Raw genomic sequence first — 20,719 nt, 5'->3', positions numbered from 1 at the left:
GACATGTCGGTTGGAGCTTCTTCAACCTCTAGAGCGTGTGAGAGCACGTGAAAGATGACAGAGGCACGTGGTTACACGTGTTGGTTGGCCGTGATTTCAGGTGGCGCGTGGGAGCGTGTGGGACTGTGTTTAAATGCGAAAGTTTTATAGTTTGCTTACCGGAAACTGAGAAATTTGATGGTATTCTTGATTTTTGAGGAACACTCTCTTGGAAATTTTATGGGATTGTTGATAAATTTGTAAATTCAAGTTTTTTACGTTTGGTTGGCTTGTTTTTTTATCGACATGGATTTTTGTAATGGTAGGAATGATTTTAAGGAAGAAAATGGTGGAAAAATGGTTGTGGAAAGAATTTAGTTTCCTCTGTTTTTGTTACAAACAGAGCAGCGAAACTTGAAGAAACTTGAGCGCATTCATGGCTATGATACCATGAAGAAACTTGTTTTCTTTTCTTGGATAAAACATTGTACACTGAGCGTTATTTATAGATGTAGAAGCTACATTTTTTCAAAAATTGCATATGTGAACTCGGAAGGAAATGTGTCGATTCGTTCGACGCGGATTGTGTCTTTGACAAGTGCAGATCATCCCTTTGACAAGTCCGGATTCTGCCTTTGAAAACTTCCTTCAATGCCGTTTTATTTAACATTCTCAACAGAGTATTCCAAAATGAATTTTGGTTTACGAAAGAATATGGCGTAAAAAAACCTTGGATAAGGATTTCCATAGCCAACTCATTTAAAGAATTACGCCATTGTGTCTCTTCAAAGACACTGATCAATTCGGTTTTGCCGGTTTTAAATTTTAAAGGAATACGATACTTTTTAATCAAAGAGATGGTTATTGTAAAGAACTTATGGTTTTTATTGACTTCAAAGAAAATTTACAGGAATACAAAGTACAAGTGTTTGTGGAAAGCCTTTTCTCACCTTAGCCATACCGAAAAGTATTTCCTTAGTGATGAAGGTATGAATAATTATTCTTTGTCTCCCTGGTCAAATTTTATAAAAGAAAAATTGGGCTGCTGGAAAAGGTGATTAAATTGATTCTTTTCATTATATAATTCTTTGCTATAAAAATAAAACAAAAAAAAGGTAGGGAAGGGAAAATGAATATTATTTCTTTTCAAAATCTAATCTGATCACCAGTTTTCACCCAAAATTAGCATTGACTGTGCAAGATTCATGTAGCAAAAATAGTTATAAATTGAGAGAATTAATGTTATGTTGCATAATCATGTATTTACTTCATCTGTTTAGTTTGTGCTTAATTTTAAGTTCTCAAGCCTCTTGAGTTGAATAAATTTAACTCAAGAATTTGGTAAGATTGGAATTTTTATTTTGGTTGAATATATAGGAGTCCATGGGGATAATTGAAACTTTAAGTTTTAGTTCGATTATAATATCTCATAATATAAGAGCATCTCCAAAAGACTATTTAAATTTTACTCTTCAAATTTCAATTTGCTTATTGATGTGGCAAATAAGTGTACAAAAAAATATAATTCCTTCCAAAAGGCTCATCAAATAAGAATAAATTAATACTATTTTAATCAAATCTTTCCCACTATGAAATTGAATTACTGTTATGTTTTTAAAGGAAACATAAATAGTAATTATTACAGTCTTATCTTTTCAATAAATAATAATAAAATATTAATAGAAGAGGGAGAAACTCACTCAGTAATTTGAAGAGTGAGAAACAAATTTTAATTGAAAAATCTAAATTAACGTGTCTTTTAGAGTATTTAATACTGGTATGACTTCTCAAATAAGAAGTAGAATTGTATTTGAAGAGTTTTTTGGAGATGCGCTAAGGTCTTATAATTTTCAAAACTTATAAATTTACAGACTGAGGTAAGATTTAGGTAAATGTTTGCACAAATCTCAATAAAAATTGAACAGTGAGGTAATGACATTGAAAGTTTCATAATGTTACCTTTAATAAGGTACCAATAAGTTTTCTTTGCTATTTCTAACTTAATTGCTGCCTTTTGATTTTGGAGGAAACTATTAAAGTTCAAAACCTCACCCCTCCCAAAATCGAAATGGTATATGAAACAATTTTTGCTAGAAATAAAAAAAATTAATAATTTTTATATCAATAACTAATTCTTCTTTATTCTCTAATCTTTGGCCTTTTAAAGCATAACTATTTTCTATTATCTCTGAAAGTTTCAATTGGGAACTCTTAGGATTATTTTTAATCAATACATTATAAGATATTAGAGTTTAAATTTTAGGATTATTATGTGTTTAATTTTCACTTTATCGAAGGAATTATTCATTATGCATTCTTGTTCATGTTTTCCCACTGTAATCGAAACCCTTTTGCCCCACTTGACGATGCAGACACGTGTTACAAAAGTCAATGACGCGTAAAAGTGAAATGAAATGGCTTTTGCAATTTATGAGCTTGACTTCTCGTGTAAAAAATATTTCAGTCTTAATTTTACTGAGCCACCAAGCGATTTTGCTTTTTGTTTTAAGGATCCACGTACATTATCACTTTAATTTCTTTTTGAATCCATCACATTTCTGTGTATGCATGTGCTTGCCTAGACAAGTTCTCCTATATTATCAACCACTCTGTTATCTCAAAATTTTTTTAAAAGAATAATAATATTGAAATTCAAAATTTTGATTCGATTATAATATCTCCCAATATAAAGGTCTCATAATTTTCAAAACTTAAGAATTTACAGGCGGAGGTAACATTTAGGTAAATACTTGCTCAAATCTTAATCCAAACTGTAACGGCGAGGTTATTGTTTTTTAAAAGATTAAATATTAACATTATAAAAATTTTAAGTTTTGATTCGATTACAATATCTCCCAATATAAAGGTCTCATAATTTTCAAAACTTAAGAATTTAGTGCGGAGGTAAACTCTAGGTAAATGCCTGCACCCCCAAATCTTAATCCAAACTCTAACGGTGAGGTAATGACAGTGAAAGTTCCTCGCTGGAGAAATTGAACAAAATTCCAATTTCCTTTAGCTTTTTATAATTCTCTGAATCTACTTTCAAATTTTTTTTCTTTGCTCTTCCTTCCTTTATTGGTTGAATCAAATTTTCTTTTCTTCCTGGTCTGCCCCATTATCATGACTATGTTTCTTGACTTGACAAATCATGTATATGAAAGCTCCAGGAAATTTCCAGGAGACTAAGAAAGCTCCAGCCATTCAATTATTTAGTGTGTGCTTGCAAGAATCTTCACACATGTTCATTCTTACATCTCCTCTCTCAACTCTCAAGATTAATACTCTGTTTCTGTCACCAATTTTCTAAAATTTCCTTCATGGCTTCTTCTTCTTCTTCTTCTTGCATTTATGAAGTCTTCCTCAATTTTAGAGGGGAGGACACTCGTAGGATCTTTACTTGCCATCTCTATGATGATTTGTATGACAAAAAGAAAATCAAAACATTTATGGATGATGAAAAGCTTAGGCGAGGAGATGAGATTTCAGATGCCCTTTTGAACGCAATCCAAGGTTCAAAAATTTCGGTGGTCATTTTCTCAACGGACTACGCTTCTTCAAAATGGTGCCTGAATGAACTTGTCAAGATTCTTGAATGCAAGCACACAAACGGCCAAATCATTATTCCGGTTTTCTATGGGGTAAGTCCGTCCGATGTGCGGCATCAAACTGGAATTTTTAAGCACGGTTTTGATCAGCTCGAACAACAGTTCAAAGATAAACCAGAAATGGTTCAGAAGTGGAGGGATACACTGACAGAAACATCCCAAATAGCCGGCCATGAATCCACGAAATTCAGGTAACTCTCTTTCCTAATTCATCTTTTCTCTGTTTCTGTCTTGGCCCAATTTGACTCAATGTTTTTGCATCTTTGCACCTTTATATTAGCAATGACGCGCAACTTGTAAACAAAATTGTCGAAGATGTTTTGAAGAAGTTGGAAAAAATAACAGTCTCAACGGACTCATCCAACGGCCTAGTTGGATTAAATTCACGAATTGAGCAGATTAAACCATTTCTGTGTATGGATTTGTCGGATACTGTCCAAATTGTTGGAATTTGGGGCATGGGCGGTATAGGCAAAACCACCCTTGCTGAAGCTATTTTCGATCAATTTTCTGGTGAGTTTGATGGTAAATACTTTGCAAAAAATGTTTGGAGAAAATCAGAAACAGAGGGTGGCCTAGAAGACCTACAAAAGGAAATGCTTTCGACAATATTAAGTGAAAAACTTGAAGTAGCTGGTCCCAATATTCCACTATTTACTAAAGGGAGGGTCCGACGCATGAAGGCGTTGATTGTACTCGATGATGTGAATAAAGATGAACAATTAGAGGGTTTGATTGGAGGGCTTGATCAATATGGTCCAGGAAGTAGAATTGTTGTAACCACCAGGGATAAACGAGTCCTCGAAAAATTTGGAGTGGAGAAGGAGAAAATATATAGGGTCAATGGATTGAAATTTGATGAGGCTTTCGAGCATTTTTGTAACTTCGCTGTTAAAGAAAATCATTGTCCTGAAGATCTCTACCAGCACTCATGGAGGGTTGTATGGTATGCCAATGGCAATCCATTAGTTCTTAAAGTGTTGGGTTCCTCCCTGTATCTCAAGAGGAAAAGCCATTGGGAAAATGTATTGGACGACTTAAATCGGATTTGTGAATCTGATATTCATGGTATTTATGATATATTAAAGATTAGCTTTAATGAATTAACACGCAAGGAGAAGAGTATGTTTCTAGATATTGCGTGTTTCCTTGAGGGAGAGGATAAAGATTTTGTGACAAGGATACTTGATGATTCTGGGTCTCACAGACTGGATGTCCTCGTGGACAAGTCACTCATAACAGTGTCATATAGCCGCTTGCAAATGCATGATTTATTGCAAGAAATGGGCCGAGAGATTGTTCGCCAAGAATCTGAGGAAGAGCTAGGCAGACGCAGTAGGTTGTGGGATCCTAAGGAAATCCGCCACGTACTAAAGCATAATATGGTAAGAATCCTCCATTTTTTTTTTATATAAATCTTTTATTTGTTTGGAGTTCTGCACTCGTATTTTCCCAACCATACCAGCACACCCATGTTTTTTTAATAATTTTTATTATTACGAGAACATCCTTTAGTAAAATTATTTTATGAACAAAATAACCAAAATCATAAAACCATAATTAGGTGAAATTAATGACTGAGGGTGTCAAGAGAACAAGTCTTCAAATTTTAAATTTTTAAAGAAAACTCCAGATTTTATCAATTTTGGAATGTTGAATAAGAGTGTGGAGAGTATAATTTTATTTTTCTTCAAATTTAGTGAAGAGTGTCAGAACAAAGTGAGTGCCATGAGGATTAGCCCACCTGGTTCTACTTCAATATAATTATATATTTTTTAAAAAAAAAGTAAGTGTGTTTTAGAGTATAATTTTTTTTAAGCAACAGTCGCTAATAAAATGGACTGATTGGCCCACCTTGTTCTGCCTCCAATCACTCGTTTTAGCTTAAATGTATTTTAAGGAGGCTATAAGATGATTAAATCCTTTCGAAAAGGGTTGTATCTCAATTTGACTTGGATACAAGTACAACTAGTGGAAAAAAAAATAACTTTCATTTTTTTCCCTAATTTTGAACTAACATTTTGGATTCTATGGACTAAAAAAAATCGAAATCTTATACCAATCAAATAGGCCATGTCTTCTCAACTTCTAGATATTAAGATAACAGGTTTGTAAATTAGAGAAATTTTGAATTTTTTTTCTATTAGTCTAATTTTCCAATGGTCCCCAAAATTTTCTTTTCTCGCATATAGATATTTAATATATTAAAAAAATAAAATCAAAGATTGCATAATTTGTTTTTGTTTGAGCTCTTAGTTAATAAAGTTTACGAATGTTTCTTTTCTGTTTTAGGGTTACTCATTCTTTGTTTTTTTGTTTTTAATAAGGGGACCGATGCAATTGAAGGCATATTTCTGGATTTGTCCAAAATAAAAGGCATCAATTTAGACCCAGGAGCCTTCACAAAAATGTCTAATCTAAGATTGCTCAAATTTTATGTACCTGAGATTGAAAGGTTTCTAAGTATGAGCATTGAAGAGCAACTTTCATACTCTAAAGTGCAGCTTCGAAAAGGCCTAGATTATCTTCCTAAAAAATTGAGATATCTTCATTGGGACACATATCCATTAAGGACACTGCCATCAAATTTCAAGCCAAAGAACCTTGTTGAACTGAATTTGCGTTTTAGTAAAGTTGAGCAACCTTGGGAAGGAGAAAAGGTAAGTTGTGTACTAAAACTAAAACATTAATTTTTTCTTTCTTTAAATATACGTGCAATTAATTGTTGAATTAATTGTTGCTTTTTAATTAATATAGTCTTTATATATCTGTTATTGCAGGAAGCTTTCAAGTTAAAATCTATTAACCTCAGCCATTCTCAACATTTCATTAAGATGCCAGGCCCATTAGAAACCCCAAATATTGAAACATATCTTTTGGATTATACAAACTTGGCTTGTGTTCCCTCATCTATCCAGAATTTCAAGTATCTCAGTGCGTTGTCTTTTAAGGGCTGCAAAAGTCTTAGGTCTTTTGCAAGCAATCTTCATTTTGTTTGTCCAGTAACTATTGATTGCTCCTCATGTGTTAATCTCATAGAGTTTCCACAGATTTCTGGGAAAGTTAGACAGCTATACTTACGCGAGTCTGCAATAGAAGAAGTTCCATCATCAATAAAGTACCTAACTGATCTTAATTTGTTGGATTTGAGTGATTGCAAACGGCTGAAGAGGATTTCAACTAGGTTTTGTAAATTGAGATTTTTGGTTAATCTTTTTGTTAATGGCTGCTTGAACCTTGAGCGTTTCCCAGAAATCTTGGAGAAAATGGAACATTTAACACGCATTGATTTAGTCTGGACGGCTCTGCCATCGCCATTTGAAAATCTACCGAGGCTTGCACTTTTGTCCGTAAGTGGTTGTTCTATACTTGATAAGTTGCCGGATAACAGTGGCAATTTAAATGGAAATAACTTTGAGAGTTTACCTGCAAGTATCAAGCAACTGTCGTGGCTAAGTTATCTTTACTTGAAGGATTATAATATGCTTCAGTCATTACCAGAACTTCCATTGGGCCTAACATGTCTTGAATTGAGGGATTGTAAGATACTTCAGTCATTACCAGGACTTCCATTGGGCCTAAAATGTCTTGAATTGAGGGATTGTAAGATACTTCAGTCATTACCAGAACTTCCATTGGGTCTAGAAACTCTTCGCTTATGGCGTTGTAACATGCTTCAGTCATTACCAGCACTTCCATTGGGTCTAGAAACTCTTCACTTGGAGGATTGTAACATGCTTCGGTCATTACCAGAACTTCCATTGTGTCCACAGTCACTAAAAGCAATGAACTGTAACCGGCTTCAATCTTTGCCAGAGATTCCGTCATGTCTACAAGAACTAGATGCATCCGTACTCGAAAAGCTATCCAAACCCTCTCCTGACCTTCGTCAATGGCATCCGGAATATCTGACGTCACAACCAATTTATTTTGGGTTTACTAACTGCTTGAAACTTGATGGAAAAGCAAACAACAGGATTTTGGCAGATTCACTACGTATGGCAATTGCAGCATCACTGAGACTGGGCTATGAAAGAGCAAACAAAGGGGTATCAAATTCCCTCTCTTGTTTACTCTGTCCCTCTTTGTTATATCTGAAATCATGGTTTTCATTTTACAATTTTCTTTTTTTAAATGTCGTTTCACAGAAACTTTCTAAACTCAGGGATTCCCAAATTGTTTTACCTGGGAGCGAAATTCCTGACTGGTTCAGCAATCAAAGTTCAGGATCTTCGATACGTATTCAACTGCCACCGCACTCTTTTTGCAGAAACTTAATCGGGTTTGCTTTTTGTGCTGTTCTTTATTTTAAGCAACTTTATTCTGATCGTCGTCGTTATTTTGACGTCTACTGTCTATCCGACTTAGAAATAAAGACTCTCTTTGAAACCAAACATGTTGATCTGAGTTTCTATGGGGAGTCTATTGAAGACCCCCATGATTCAGATCATGTCATACTTGGTTTTAAACCTTGCTTGAATGTTGGCTTTCCTGATGGTTACCATCATACAACTGTCTCACTTAAGTTCTTCAATGAGTTTGACCGAAAACAAAAGAGTCAAGGGATAAAACGTTGCGGAGTATGTCCAGTATATGCAAATCCCAGCGAGACCAAAGCCAACACTTTTACTCTCAATTTTGCTACTGAAGTTTGGAAATTGGATGATTTGCCAAGCGCGAGTGGCACTGCTGCAAGTGAATTTGATTCGAGTTCTGATGAAGGGGAATTACATTACAGTTTTGATGAAGAGGAATTGGAACCGAGTCCCAAGAGATTTGCAGAGCCGATCAAATCAACACTTCTTAACAAATGAGCCACCCGTTTTCACGTATTCTTTTTTCCTTAGGTATGTTGAAAATGCTCTAATTCTGGATTGTGATTTGTTTAAGATGATGTTTTTATCTATGTATTCCATTTTGCTTTTGAAAATACCTTATTTTATTTAACTTAGCTGCAGAACTAATAAGTCAAAGCATCAGTTAATAATTCATTGCAACCTGCTAATAAGTCAAAGCATCAGTTAATCTCTACTGCATGAAATTGTAGTAACTTGTGGAAGTCTTCGTTTATAATATGCTTCTGAAGATTACATGTTTTAACTTTTTTTTTTCTTGAAATTTTTGTAATTTTATTATGTGAGAGACATTATGTCTCGCTTTCTTCTTTGATTTTAATCATGCTGATGAAACATGTAAGAATTCTTTTTTTATTTTTTTTATTCTGAGAAAATAAGCATTTTGAAAATACACTAAATTGAAAACATTTTCTTGGCCAATGCGCAGTTTGCACAGTATATAGCATTGGGAAGGCAAGCAATCCATTGAAGGGTTTTTCTTGTGTCCAATTCGGATTGTTTATAATCTGTACATTGATGTTTTCGTGTGGGAATTTTGAATCCTTTGTAATGGTGTTGTGAACTTGTAATCCTCTCTTTGCTTCTTAGACTATTAGTTGGTTAATTGAATTTGCACTACAATTTTGCTAATACTATTTTAATTTGATACGGAAAGGCGCTCAGGATATGAGAAATGTTGGATCTACAAATAAAATCAAACTGACAAATTCTTCTTCTTATGCAAGTGTCTTTTTGGTTGACAATCTAATGGGAGATTCTTAATTACGAGTTGGACTATTGGCACCCCTCTGATCTCCTCATAAAACCCCATTTTTAGTTATATTCATTTTATTTCTGAAAATGTCCCTTTTCTTAGATACACTTTTCTAAATTTTCAATTTCATTGGATTTGTTTTATTGTTAAAACTCATTATTGTGTTATTTTTTTAATTTTTTTTTAAATTTTATTATTACCCTACACACAAATCAAAAAGTTATATGAGTGATAAGTTTTTTAGTATTAATCATTGGCTAAAATAACACATATTTCAAATTATAATTTCAAAGCAATTTTAAATATAAAAATATTCAATCAATAAGAAATCAAAAGAGAACAATAGATTATTCTAAATTTGTACAATTTATTTTAGTTAGATAGGAAGTAACATATAGATTTTTTTTTTAAAGAATTGATTATGAATTAAATAATTTGTTGTAAAAACATCTATAAGTGTTTAATTTTTAGTTGTTCTTAATTGTAATTTTATTTAAAGTGGGATTTTGTAAGAGTAATGTAGGGGTGCCGATAGCTCCACTCTAAATAGGGTGCCAATAGCTCCACTCTATATATAAATTTAAGATAATTTAAGACTCGAACTTTAGGTCATTACAGACATTTTTTATGGTAAAATGAGAAAGAAATTTCACACATTAGATATCATAAGGCCCCCATAAGACCCCCGAGATATGTAAGTAGAAAACCACCTTCACTCGAAAAAGAAAACACTTCACGAGGAGAGATCATCTACGGGTTTCTGCGCTTGGGGGGTCGGCAGAAGAGAGAGATTATTGAGAGAATAACAATTGATTTTTTAAATGCCAACGCTCACCAACTTGCAATCTTTTGAACTCGATTAATAAATCCTTCAGTCTTGAAAATTACTTTATAGCCCTTAAGGTTCACAGAGCATTCGACAGCCCAAGTTTACAAGCAGTGGGAAAATCCAATGGCATAGAAAACACATTGAATTCTTCTTTCTCAAAAGCACAGACATTGCAGCATCAATGAATTTTTATACCTTTACATTCTGCTTTTATACAACAAAAAATTTCAATAAACTGACAAAAATTACAAATCAAAATCAAACCCAAACCCAGAACTCTTTCTCTGTCATATAAATAAGGATCAAACTCCAGAAACGCTTGCCCATTTTCCAAGCTCACAAGGATCACAATAATAATACAACTTGATTCTGTTTGACAACGACAAACCTGCAGCAACGAGAAAGAAAAAATATGCACTCAGCAACTAGATCACAACAATATAAATTCAGGAAGCAGAGAGCACTACAGGGAAGAAAATTGCAAATACTGACTAAATGACACAGCAACTTGTACACAGACATTCAAGAAAGAAAGGGCCAGATATTTGACAAAATCTTTCATTGATTAAGTAGCGCGAAGACGTTCGAGTCTTTCTTCGTGTGAGGAAGCACAATCCCATTCTTCTCTTTTCTGGGAGCAATTAACCACGGAAAATTGTCCAACTCAATCAACAATTAATTTCTCTCTCTTTATTTTTTAATTTCAAATACAATATGATCCACGTTAAATTCAAAGTGCTATTGTTAAGTCATTGCTTACTAACTTCAAGTTAAACATAAAATCATGTAACCAGCACAGATATTACCGCATCAGTGAATTTAATACTTTTACCTTCTGATTTTTATACAACAAAAAGAAATTTCAATAAAATGACAACAAATACAAATCAAAATCAAAGTCGAACCCAAAACTCTCTCTCATGTAAATAACGATCAAACAGCCGAAAGGCTTGCCCATTTTCCAAGCTCGCTAGGGTCACAATAATAATATAACTTGATTCTGTTTGACAAAGACAAACCTGTAGCCACAAGCGGAGCTCTCAATCCTGAATCATCTTGTTCTGAAGGTTCATCTGCAAATGCTGTAACATCTCCAAGAAGCTTGAATGAAACTCGTCGGGACTGTATCGGTCGTGGGAAATCAAAGTACATTGGTGTTCCGGCTCTAGCCTCCGGCAGTCGATATTCCGCAATAGTTACCATGTTATGTGGTTCCTGGAGTGCGGATACTTGTAAATACAACACAGCTTGAGAGATGTACCTGTCTTCTAAAAATGTTACTGATTTGTCCCAGATATCTGAATCTGAGGAAGGTGAATGGGTAACCCTAGGTTTTATTGCACTGAAAGCGTCTAGACGGAATCCGGCAAGCAAAGGTGACGCTGGAGGTTGATATTGTTCCAAGACGAGATCGTAGTCCATCAATCTCTCGGCCTCAATTGGGACCTGAAGAGAAAAAAGAGGTTTATCAGAGGCAAGGCATCAAGCAGAAAGCTGGAATTATGAATGAACAAAGAGTGAAAGCAACTAATACCTTGAATCTACTCATTTGTGGAGCTCTATCCAACCACTTTCTAATACTTAGCTGCTCAGAGCTCTGTGATGATGTAAGCCCCTCCCTTTTTACTGGGCTTCCGACTACAAGAATTCTTTTGGCATGAATACATGGTTCATTTTCAACTGCTCCTCCAAATGAAGCACGTCTGTCTCTACTTGTGCAAAGGGGTTTTCATCTTCATCAAGAGACAAAAGACGGAAGTCCTTCCCGAAATTAACTGAAGCCGAACCAGGTCTCTGAAGACGTAATGTGATCCAAACAATGCGGCACCTAACAGGATTCTTAAAAGTAAATTTTACATGCCTAGGTAATTTTTCAACACTAGCGGACTTTTCTGGACCATACAAATCTGAAAAAGATGTGATGAGGGATTGGACATCCCATTTTCCCATTGATGACCTTTCCTCCCGGTGTATCTTATTGCTTGCCCAGATTTGTACCTGTAACAGCAATAGGAAGCAGCAGCTCAAAGAAAAATATGGACTCAGTAGCAAATTCAGGAGGCAGAGAGCACTGCAGGAAAGAAAATTACAAATACTGACTAAATAATACAGCAACCTCAACACACATTCATGAAGGAAAGGGCAGGATAGTTCTTATTCTCTTTCCTCTTAACTAATGACAAAAAGCTACAATTTCTCTAGCAGTTAAATTTGCATTTGAAAATTGTTCCTCTCGAGATTAAAACTCATCAGAATAGTTCCTAATATTTTGTTTAATTATTGTGGTTCCTTTTCTCTTCCTTCCCCTCAATTTCAAATTTGATTTTAAATCCCCACCCACATCTACCCAAATAGGATATTATTGACGTGATCTCTGTTAATATCAAACTTGGGTTCCGAATGATAAAGGCAAACCAATAGAAACCTGATCTACAATCATAAATATCAAGTGAGTGGACCATCTTCTTACCTACAAAGGGAAGACCGTTGAGAATTTAAAATTACAGTTTACCAAAATATACATAAATGACGAGCAACGAAACTGTTCTTACTTGGTTTTTTCATCAGCAATTAATGAAATGGAAAGTTTATTATCGGAAACTAACCTACATGAAACTAAACCCCCAGCTGCAATTTCTTTGGAAATGGCACTACACAGGGACTCTTTTAATCATTTCAAAATATGACTTTCGTTATCATAGCATGGAGAACTTTTGCCGAGGTATATGTTGATTCAGTGTTTGCTTAGGAATATTCACAAGTTGAATATCGATTACCCACCACCCCTGGTACTGGGCTTCATTATTAAGGCCACTTGGCTTATCACCAAATTTATTGAACAACAAGGAAATAAGGGAATAAATATGGCACTTACCATCGGAGTGTCAGCCACAGAATAGCCGCAAGGACTAACAAGCAAGATAACCCCACTGACATCAGAAACAGAACCGAGAACAATAACAAATTCAACAGAAGTAGTACTAGGTGGAGCTCTCCAATATGAGTGCCTTGATCCAGAATTTAATGGAGCAAGCAGGGACAAAATCGGTGCTGAATCTTTTGCTGTTTCAACCTACAGTGGCACCAAGGAATCTAGAATAAACAATCCATATCAAGACAAAAAATTCCAATCAAGCGAACTATGAAATTATTAGAGACATGACTTGCTAGCACACAGATTGCACAAAACAAGGCAAGAGCTTTTCCTTGTAATAGGTTTTTAGCTTCTCAAGGCATCCTACAACACCTTACCTCAAAGATTATTAGCATATGGAACCTGCTCAGGGTTCCCAAAAATGTCTCAATTGAAAATCAAACCAGACAAGGATTCTCATGGATAAGTGGGATGAATGTTCTGGGCATATATCATAAGAATAAATGCTAAAACATATTTCTAAAAATTTTAATCAAGAAAAGAAATTTAAAAGGAAAACATAATATGATGAGAACTGAATACAAACCAAGAACATACCGAGTGCAAAAAGCTAGCAAATGGAAATTCAGCAAGTGCTTCCTGTCCACCACATAATTGGTGAAGGACTTCAGCTGCTTGCACGTTATCGGAAGACTGAATCCTCTCAGAAAGACTATCCTGTAAGCAGGATCCAACAACCTCATTCAAAGCATTGTATGCTGCGTTGTCTGCACAGGAACTTCTTCGCAAGCTAATCAAGACCCTAACATAGTCCAACATCAATGCATCAAGCACAATCTCATGGCAGCAGTGTTTACAGATAACGCCATCCAGTGTTAGTGAACGACTGGTAGATACATCAACTTGGCTTCCATGGCTTGATCCACTCTGACTTGAGAAGCCATTGTAGTTGGTCACATCCCTTGATTTATAATTTGAAAACAGTAGAGCTCCTCTTCTTGCACAACAAACTTTGCAAACTTTTCTTTCACATTGAGAACACAACAAAGGGGATTGTGAAGCTCCAACAGATGTTGCAGTTGAGGAAGCAAGAGCAGGCACCTTAGTTTCTGCACGAACCTCGCACCCACCACCAGAACAACTCTCTCCAATTCTAGTAATATTCCAGAAGTCTAAAACACTATCATCACTATTCTCAAGGCCAATTGCACCAACAATTTTGTCTTCTAGGGAAGCTTGGCCAAGTAATGCAAGAGTGTTTGCTACTCGACACAGTCTTCCCATGTAAGATTCATCGAGCAATACATTTGGATTTATAGAGGCAGGATCAGTTCCAATTGACAATAAAGCTCTATCCCTTTCAGCTGCAGAAAGATTCAGCTGCAGACGTTCAATTTCAAGCTTCATTGCTTCCATGAAGTCTAGTTTCTTTTCCTGAAAATTTGCCCAGAATCTGTCAATCTTACGCTTGTGAGGTTGAATTTAATACATGAAGACCTTTCCATCGATCAATCATAAAATGTGAGAATACAAGCCAAAACAATCAATTCATCCTTTACATATATATAGCGTCATGGATGATCAAAAACCAAGTAGCACCATATCGAATGGCATGGAGACAGCAAATAATTCAAAACAGGACACTGATTAATAAGTTATACATTTAGCAGAGCAAAATTTGTTGAACTTCCAGAGTTTACTCCTATAAAAAGATGAAGTTGCTAAGATGTAGAGCTGCAAAAAACACAAGAGAGCAGTACTATACCTCGCGTGGCCCTGCGAGGGATTTTAGACAGCTTATGTACTGCTGGGCACCACTAGCTAGAGAACAGCCATCCTGTGTTGAAGATCTTTTATAAGTTTCCACACCATGATCTTCAACTATAGGCTGGTCCAAGAAATCAAGCAAATCAGCCCCTCCAGATGCAACATTTCTTGTCACTGGCTCAGAAAGAGGATCAGAGAACGGCTCAGAAAGAGGGTTAGAAAACGGCTCTGAAAGAGGATCAGAAAATGTGTCCCTTCCAGACAATAGGTCAACCCAAGGATTGGAAGCAGCTTCTGTTTGCATTGATGTTGACACATTTTCATTGGAAAACGGAACTGTATTTGTAACTGAATTCGACAAAAATGGATCGGTTTCCCCCTGAAACTTTTTGCCAAGCTCAATTAATCTAGCACCAGGGCCTTCATTATTGAATACCCCCCTCCATGGAAGAGAAACTCCAAGAATCTCTATCTGTAATAATATTAACAATTATGTTGTCACCAGCAGCAGTTACAGCAAACCCACTCCACAAAGCTAATGGTCTAAAATACTAATTTAAGAATAAAGTGCGTAGATACATCAATTAACATTTTATGAAAATATTTTCTACCTCACCAAGAGTCATGGAGCTTGTTCCAGAAATAGCAGGATAAAAGGTAACTGCCACAAAACGAGAAAGAAAATCCAATTCTCCCTCTAATTCTTCAAAATCATACAACAGTGGAAGGGTTGGTGCATCTTGATCATGAAGTCGTGCACCAGCTCCAGTAATAGCCATATCCTCAGCACTAACTGATCCTGGTAAAGGTATCAAAAGGTTTGTCCCATTTCCACAACGAGGAATAGAAGCACCTTGTCAACAAAGTCCTAGGATTACTAGAAGTTGTATGTTGTGTGCATTGTAAATTTTCTTGAAAAGTCTGACGAGAAAACTAATACTAGGGTCAGGACACCCTGAAACAAGTCTTCTCCTATCTAACCTAATAAAAATTAGATGGAAGAAAAAGTTATGTCTGTAAGTGACTTAATTCACCAAGAATCAATTTCTGCAACTTCAAGGTATAAAAGAAGCTATGGGCACTGTTCATCAGAATCGCTAATTAGTGGGAGTGTATCTAGTTTAACTATTACTTCTAAACACCTCTTTTCATTTCTTTTTTTTTTTTTCTTTTCTTTTTAAATGTATTCTACACCTCATTTTTGTCACATATTTATAATCCGAAGACATAACATCAATGCTGGGGAAAGGTCGAGTGATATTTCTTGTCTCACAAAAGTAGTGCTTCCCATCAATGTCAAGATCAGGCAACTCTTGAACATTCTTTACTTCTCCTTTACCCTGGGGTTGAGGATTTTGAAATGGAATTTTGATCCATTGGCTCTCTGTAACCGTGCATACAGTTCCTCCACCAGGAAGATTTGGAATGCTGGCAGTTAACCTTGTGGCAACAAGAAGCAGCCCAAAGCTTCCCAGGGCGGTATAACCCAATATCGCCTTGGCAAAAGTTGTACTCTTGCACATCCATAGTGATCCATTTGTTATGTAATCTACTGCTTCATTTTCAGATCCAAAAACATCATAGCCCCATTTGCCACGGTAGCGAAGTGCACCAGTAGTTGGATCAATATATATCACTTGAGCGTCAGTCCTAGAATACAAGCTGGTTACAATATATACTTCACCAGTATCCAAAGTTACAACAATAACAGATGTCTGTCCTTAACCACCAACTGTAAAACAAAATAGTACAAAAATAAAATAAATAAATAAATAATCAACAGGTTTGTACAATATACCCAAAAGCCCCATCAACCCACCTAACAAACTCAAATTCGAAACTAAGGGCCACATAATTAGGAATCAAACTCAAAACCTTGTGGGAACACATTGCAAGACCGAATCAATCAACTACTCAACTAAGCCCTCAGGGTTCAAAATGAGGTAAACATAAACATCCTATTCATTGTCTACTAACTTGAACAATGCAGAAAGATTATTGCAAAATCCCTATTATCATTTTCCTTAAACTATTATTGACCGTTAGAAAAGACTGTCTAAATGAGAATTAAATCGAAATGAAAACAAATAATAGTCAATGCCAACATTCAGGCCAAATCAGAATGAGCAAGGAATTGAGTATGGTAGAGTCTCTCCCTCTCTCTCTCTCTCTCTTTTTGGGTCCTCTTTCTTTTCTAAATTAAACTGAAATATTAGAGAAAAAAATATGCAATAAAGAATTAAGCGAAATTTGAAACGATAACGTTTCACCACAACTCACCAGGTGATTCCATGAGCTCGCGAAAGCTTGAATTGATACAAAACGACGAATTTCACGATCCAGTTACCTGGTCAAACACAAATAAGATTATAAACATTGAGAATCTATGGATTCGTAGAAGAGTTTGACTTTCGAGATCTAAAGTCGAAAGCAAAAAAATTTTAAATCCAAGAGCATTACTTAATTTCTCTTAGACTGCGATAAAATTGATTCAATCGCTTTAACTGAAAGGAGACACGAGAAAACGAGAGGGACAGAGAAGAGATTCAAGATTTGCCGAATTAATCGTCAAGTGAACTGACCTGACCGGAGACTTGTAAGGGAACGAAATGCGAGAAATTCAAGAAGGATGCGCTAAAACGCCGAAGAAAGACGACAATTGGAGTGAGATTTGTGATCGGATGCATGCGAGTATCGGGAACAACGGTGATGTACCAAACTACCAATTAGTCGTCAAGTGAGAATCGACTTGATCGAAGGTATATAAGAAGATGTCAATAAATTACCAAACTTGGTACGTATTGTACTTTGATTAGTCTAAAATTCATTTGAAATTGTTTTAAGCTTAATTGTCTGGATGTAAAAATTTTTGTTTTTATCTTAGGTTCGTTTAGTATACCTTTTCAAATATAATTTATTTAAATAGAATTTTTATTATTAGATTTTTTATAAATAGAGTTTTTACAAAAAAAAAAAGTTGTTACTTAATTGTCAATTAGAGTTTTTATTAGAAATTGTGAAATTATTTTAATAGGTAAGTTATTTAAATTTATGTTATGAAGAAATGAAATAAGATTATGAAATAAAAAAAAGATATTTTAGACATTTTAATATTTTTTAAAAATTTTAAACAATTATTCGCAAAAACCTAAAATTTTAGTTTTTCCTAGTAGGAGCAAAATAATTTATTTAATTTTGAAAAGCTCTACTAAAAAAACCAACAAAAAAAATTGAAAAGAGCTCAAGAGATTAAATAAGAACTTATGAGATTAAATAAACACTTATGGTCATTAGATAAGTACACTAAAGTGATTATTAATAAATGCTTGTTTAATTTTATGTGTTCTTATTAAAATTTTTGTAGTTATTTGATTGCTTTTAGCATAACTTTTAAAGATTAAATAAGATATTTTGTCTCTACAATTAAAAGCTAAAAATTTGAGTTTCTGAAAGTAGAGATTCAAAATTTTTTTCTTAAATATTAAAATATCTAAAATATATTTTACTTTTATAACTTTATTTAATTCTTTTTATAATGTAATTTTTAAAAAATATGTTTATTTAAATAATTTTATAATTTTTAATAAAAACTCTTATTGACAACCAAATAAATAAAATTTGTTTGATAAAAACTCTATTGAGGAAACTTTACTCAAATAATCAATGTTTGAAAAACTACATCAAATGAAGCCTTATTAAAATGTGGGTTCTAAATAAACAATCCTAACTCATTTTGTTTTCCTTAAATATGTGATTGGATTAAAATTTGTAAAAGTAATATAATATCAAGTTTCGGCCCTTTATATATCTATCAATCAAATGCACCCACTAAGCATTCATTACTCTTGCCCAATGCCCCTTATTATTTCTTTAAAGAATTGTGTTAGCTATTGGATTTGGAATTTCTAAAATTAACTTTTGATAGCATAATATTTGATTAATAATATTGTGCTCACTTATTGCTTATCCACTATAACTACATTATATTTTTCATATTTTAAATTTTGTTTAATTATATATAACCAAAATTGGTTTGAGTATTTCAATATGCACACACACATTAAGAAAGTATTTTTAAAGATAAATTTTTCCGTACATACATTAAAATCTAAATGTTTTTACTTCACTCCTATTTTTATTTTAATAAATGCCCATAAACTCTATTTTTATTTTAATTAGATCATTGTTATTGTAGATAAGTCAATGTCTATGGCGGCATTTGAAATTATGGTGTAGTTTCCATATTCCATCTCGTGCCACAATTACATCAAATTTAGTTGTTGATTGCCCAGCGATAGCTTCCTTCCCTCTAGAATTTCTAAACATTTATAACCTTTGTTGTTGATTATAATGAATATATGAATGACATTTATAATTTGAATTAGGATTGAGGATTGTGTTAAGCTTTTGTTGAAACTTATCAATGATTAATATTTATTTTTTATTGTTCTTGCTTAATAATCATTAATTCAGTGTTTCATAAAAAACTCATTTCAATACTGAACTCTTATCAATTATATTTTTTGTTGAATTATTTCTTAAATCAATTATTTATTCAGGTTCTTGTGCCATGTTAGCCCATCAAACTCTCGTGTCGTTTTCGGGGCTCATGCACTAATTAATTTAGTTAAGAAATTAGAATTGGCACCATTATTTCTTTCACTTATTTTGACTGATATTTATATCTTGAAATTTGTCATGCCTATAAGTTGTTAAAAAAATTATGTTTTTGATGTATTTAAAAAAAATTAAGAACTAAATTATTTCATGGATATTAATATTTGATGTATTGTTTTAAAAAATTATTAATTAAATACGCATGCACACTCTATAAAACTCGAATCTAAAGACTCAGTTCTTGAAAAGGATACTGCCATAACCAGCAGAGTTAGGCTTTAGTCCAAAAAGTTATTTTATGTTTACCTCCAAATTATTGAAAGAAAATCTTTCTCAGAAGATTAGAGACTATATTGAGACTTAAAAAATTCAAAATCCCCCTATTGTCTATTTTGAGACGCTATACAAATTGTAAGCAAGAAACAACATTAGTGATGAGATAGAATTATCCACAAGGAATAGGCATGTTAAAAAAATAATAGACAATATTTGAAACTTTTGTACTTATACGTAAATTTTAGGGATCTAAATGTAATTTTGTTTTTAAAATTTAGAATAACTACAAACGTAGGCTTTTTCATGCATAAATATCTTTTAACTTCTTATTGAAAAATGTGTTTGCACTCGTTCGTACATATAATTCATTGTTTTCCAAATTTTAATGTACACAAATATTTGTTTTGCACTTTCATTGTCGATACACTCCATTATGTACTCTAAATCAATTTAATAAACAATCAAAGAGCTCATGGAATCACATTGAGGTTTGTTGCTCAAAACAGGGGTGGCAAATCAAATTCAACCTAATCTAATTTAGACGAGTTGAATGGATTATTGTGGATTAATTGAGTCATTTTTTTTCAAATTTGTTAATAATTGGGTTGGATTAGATTAGTAAACATATAAATAATAATAATAATAATAACAACAACAACAAAAAACAACAACAATAATATGTTCATCCTTAATTGCTAAACTCTAAATGCCTAAATGGCTAACCTAATTTTTAACCTCTTTTTATTATTTTATAAAAGGGATTATTTAAACGTGGCACTTTAGACTCCAATATCAAAATTAAAATCACACTCTTAATTCTCAACAAAAATATGGTATTTCATTCATTTATTATTTCTTGGATATTTTATTTCTAACTTATAATATTTATTTAATATGCATGTTTTGGATATGAGACATTAGAACTAACTATTAGAAATTCTTTTTATTTTCAAGTAACAGATAGTTTTATGCCTTTTTTATTTATTTAATTTTTAATTTTGATTTTTAACTTGATCAACCCAACCTAATAACTTACTAATCGGATTGGTTTGGGTTAAACATGTTTATTTAGTGAGTAGACCTTTTAACACTATTAAAAATACTTATGAAACCCCATTTATTTGCATTTATAATTTTATCCTGAATGAGATTAATGAG

General features: G+C 33.6%; 3 protein-coding genes and 1 long non-coding RNA gene across 5 annotated transcripts; 1 reads left to right on the top strand and 3 right to left on the bottom strand.

Annotated features, from left to right (window-relative positions):
• The first annotated feature begins 3,019 nt into the window (after positions 1-3,019).
• On the top strand, positions 3,020-9,245 carry LOC18047673 (disease resistance-like protein DSC1). 2 transcript variants are annotated; one of them, XM_024188367.1, is made up of 6 exons: positions 3,020-3,778; positions 3,868-4,972; positions 5,915-6,247; positions 6,482-7,636; positions 7,736-8,434; positions 8,871-9,245. In XM_024188367.1, the coding sequence occupies exons 1-5, from the start codon at positions 3,300-3,302 to the stop codon at positions 8,399-8,401; spliced, it is 3,738 nt and encodes a 1,245-aa protein (XP_024044135.1). In that variant the 5' UTR covers positions 3,020-3,299; the 3' UTR covers positions 8,402-8,434; positions 8,871-9,245. The 2 variants fall into 2 exon arrangements, with proteins under 2 accessions (XP_024044135.1, XP_006442185.1); XM_006442122.2 differs by having other exon boundaries at positions 6,368-7,636.
• Positions 9,246-9,925: 680 nt separating this feature from the next.
• On the bottom strand, positions 9,926-15,522 carry LOC112100062 (probable phosphoinositide phosphatase SAC9). Its single transcript, XM_024187728.1, is given in 8 exon segments — positions 9,926-10,414; positions 11,046-11,472; positions 11,561-11,737; positions 11,740-12,024; positions 12,902-13,099; positions 13,499-14,335; positions 14,667-15,140; positions 15,280-15,522. Coding segments are annotated over 8 exon segments (2,652 nt in total). The 5' UTR covers positions 15,448-15,522; the 3' UTR covers positions 9,926-10,328.
• Positions 15,523-15,529: 7 nt separating this feature from the next.
• On the bottom strand, positions 15,530-16,479 carry LOC18047672 (probable phosphoinositide phosphatase SAC9). Its single transcript, XM_024187297.1, has 2 exons — positions 16,467-16,479; positions 15,530-16,388 (listed from the first exon to the last, which is right to left on the bottom strand). The coding sequence occupies exons 1-2, from the start codon at positions 16,477-16,479 to the stop codon at positions 15,817-15,819; spliced, it is 585 nt and encodes a 194-aa protein (XP_024043065.1). The 3' UTR covers positions 15,530-15,816.
• Position 16,480: 1 nt separating this feature from the next.
• On the bottom strand, positions 16,481-17,494 carry LOC112100064. The gene is made up of 3 exons (XR_002906327.1): positions 17,251-17,494; positions 16,949-17,015; positions 16,481-16,626 (listed from the first exon to the last, which is right to left on the bottom strand). It is a non-coding gene; the product is annotated as an uncharacterized LOC112100064 (long non-coding RNA).
• Between the last annotated feature and the right edge of the window lie 3,225 nt (positions 17,495-20,719).

The sequence above is a fragment of the Citrus clementina genome, unplaced genomic scaffold (genome assembly GCF_000493195.1).
Source record: "Citrus clementina cultivar Clemenules unplaced genomic scaffold, Citrus_clementina_v1.0 scaffold_3, whole genome shotgun sequence".
NCBI classification, from domain to species: Eukaryota; Viridiplantae; Streptophyta; class Magnoliopsida; order Sapindales; family Rutaceae; genus Citrus; species Citrus x clementina.
This window is presented reverse-complemented; position numbering and strand designations above follow the sequence as displayed.

Coding starts and splice junctions, on each gene's coding strand:
- LOC18047673 (XM_006442122.2), top strand. CDS start 3,300: ATGGCTTCTTCTTCTTCTTCTTCTTGCATTTATGAAGTCTTCCTCAAT. Junction 6,248..6,367: donor AACCTTGGGAAGGAGAAAAG/GTAAGTTGTGTA, acceptor CTGTTATTGCAG/GAAGCTTTCAAGTTAAAATC. Junction 7,637..7,735: donor ATGAAAGAGCAAACAAAGGG/GTATCAAATTCC, acceptor GTCGTTTCACAG/AAACTTTCTAAACTCAGGGA.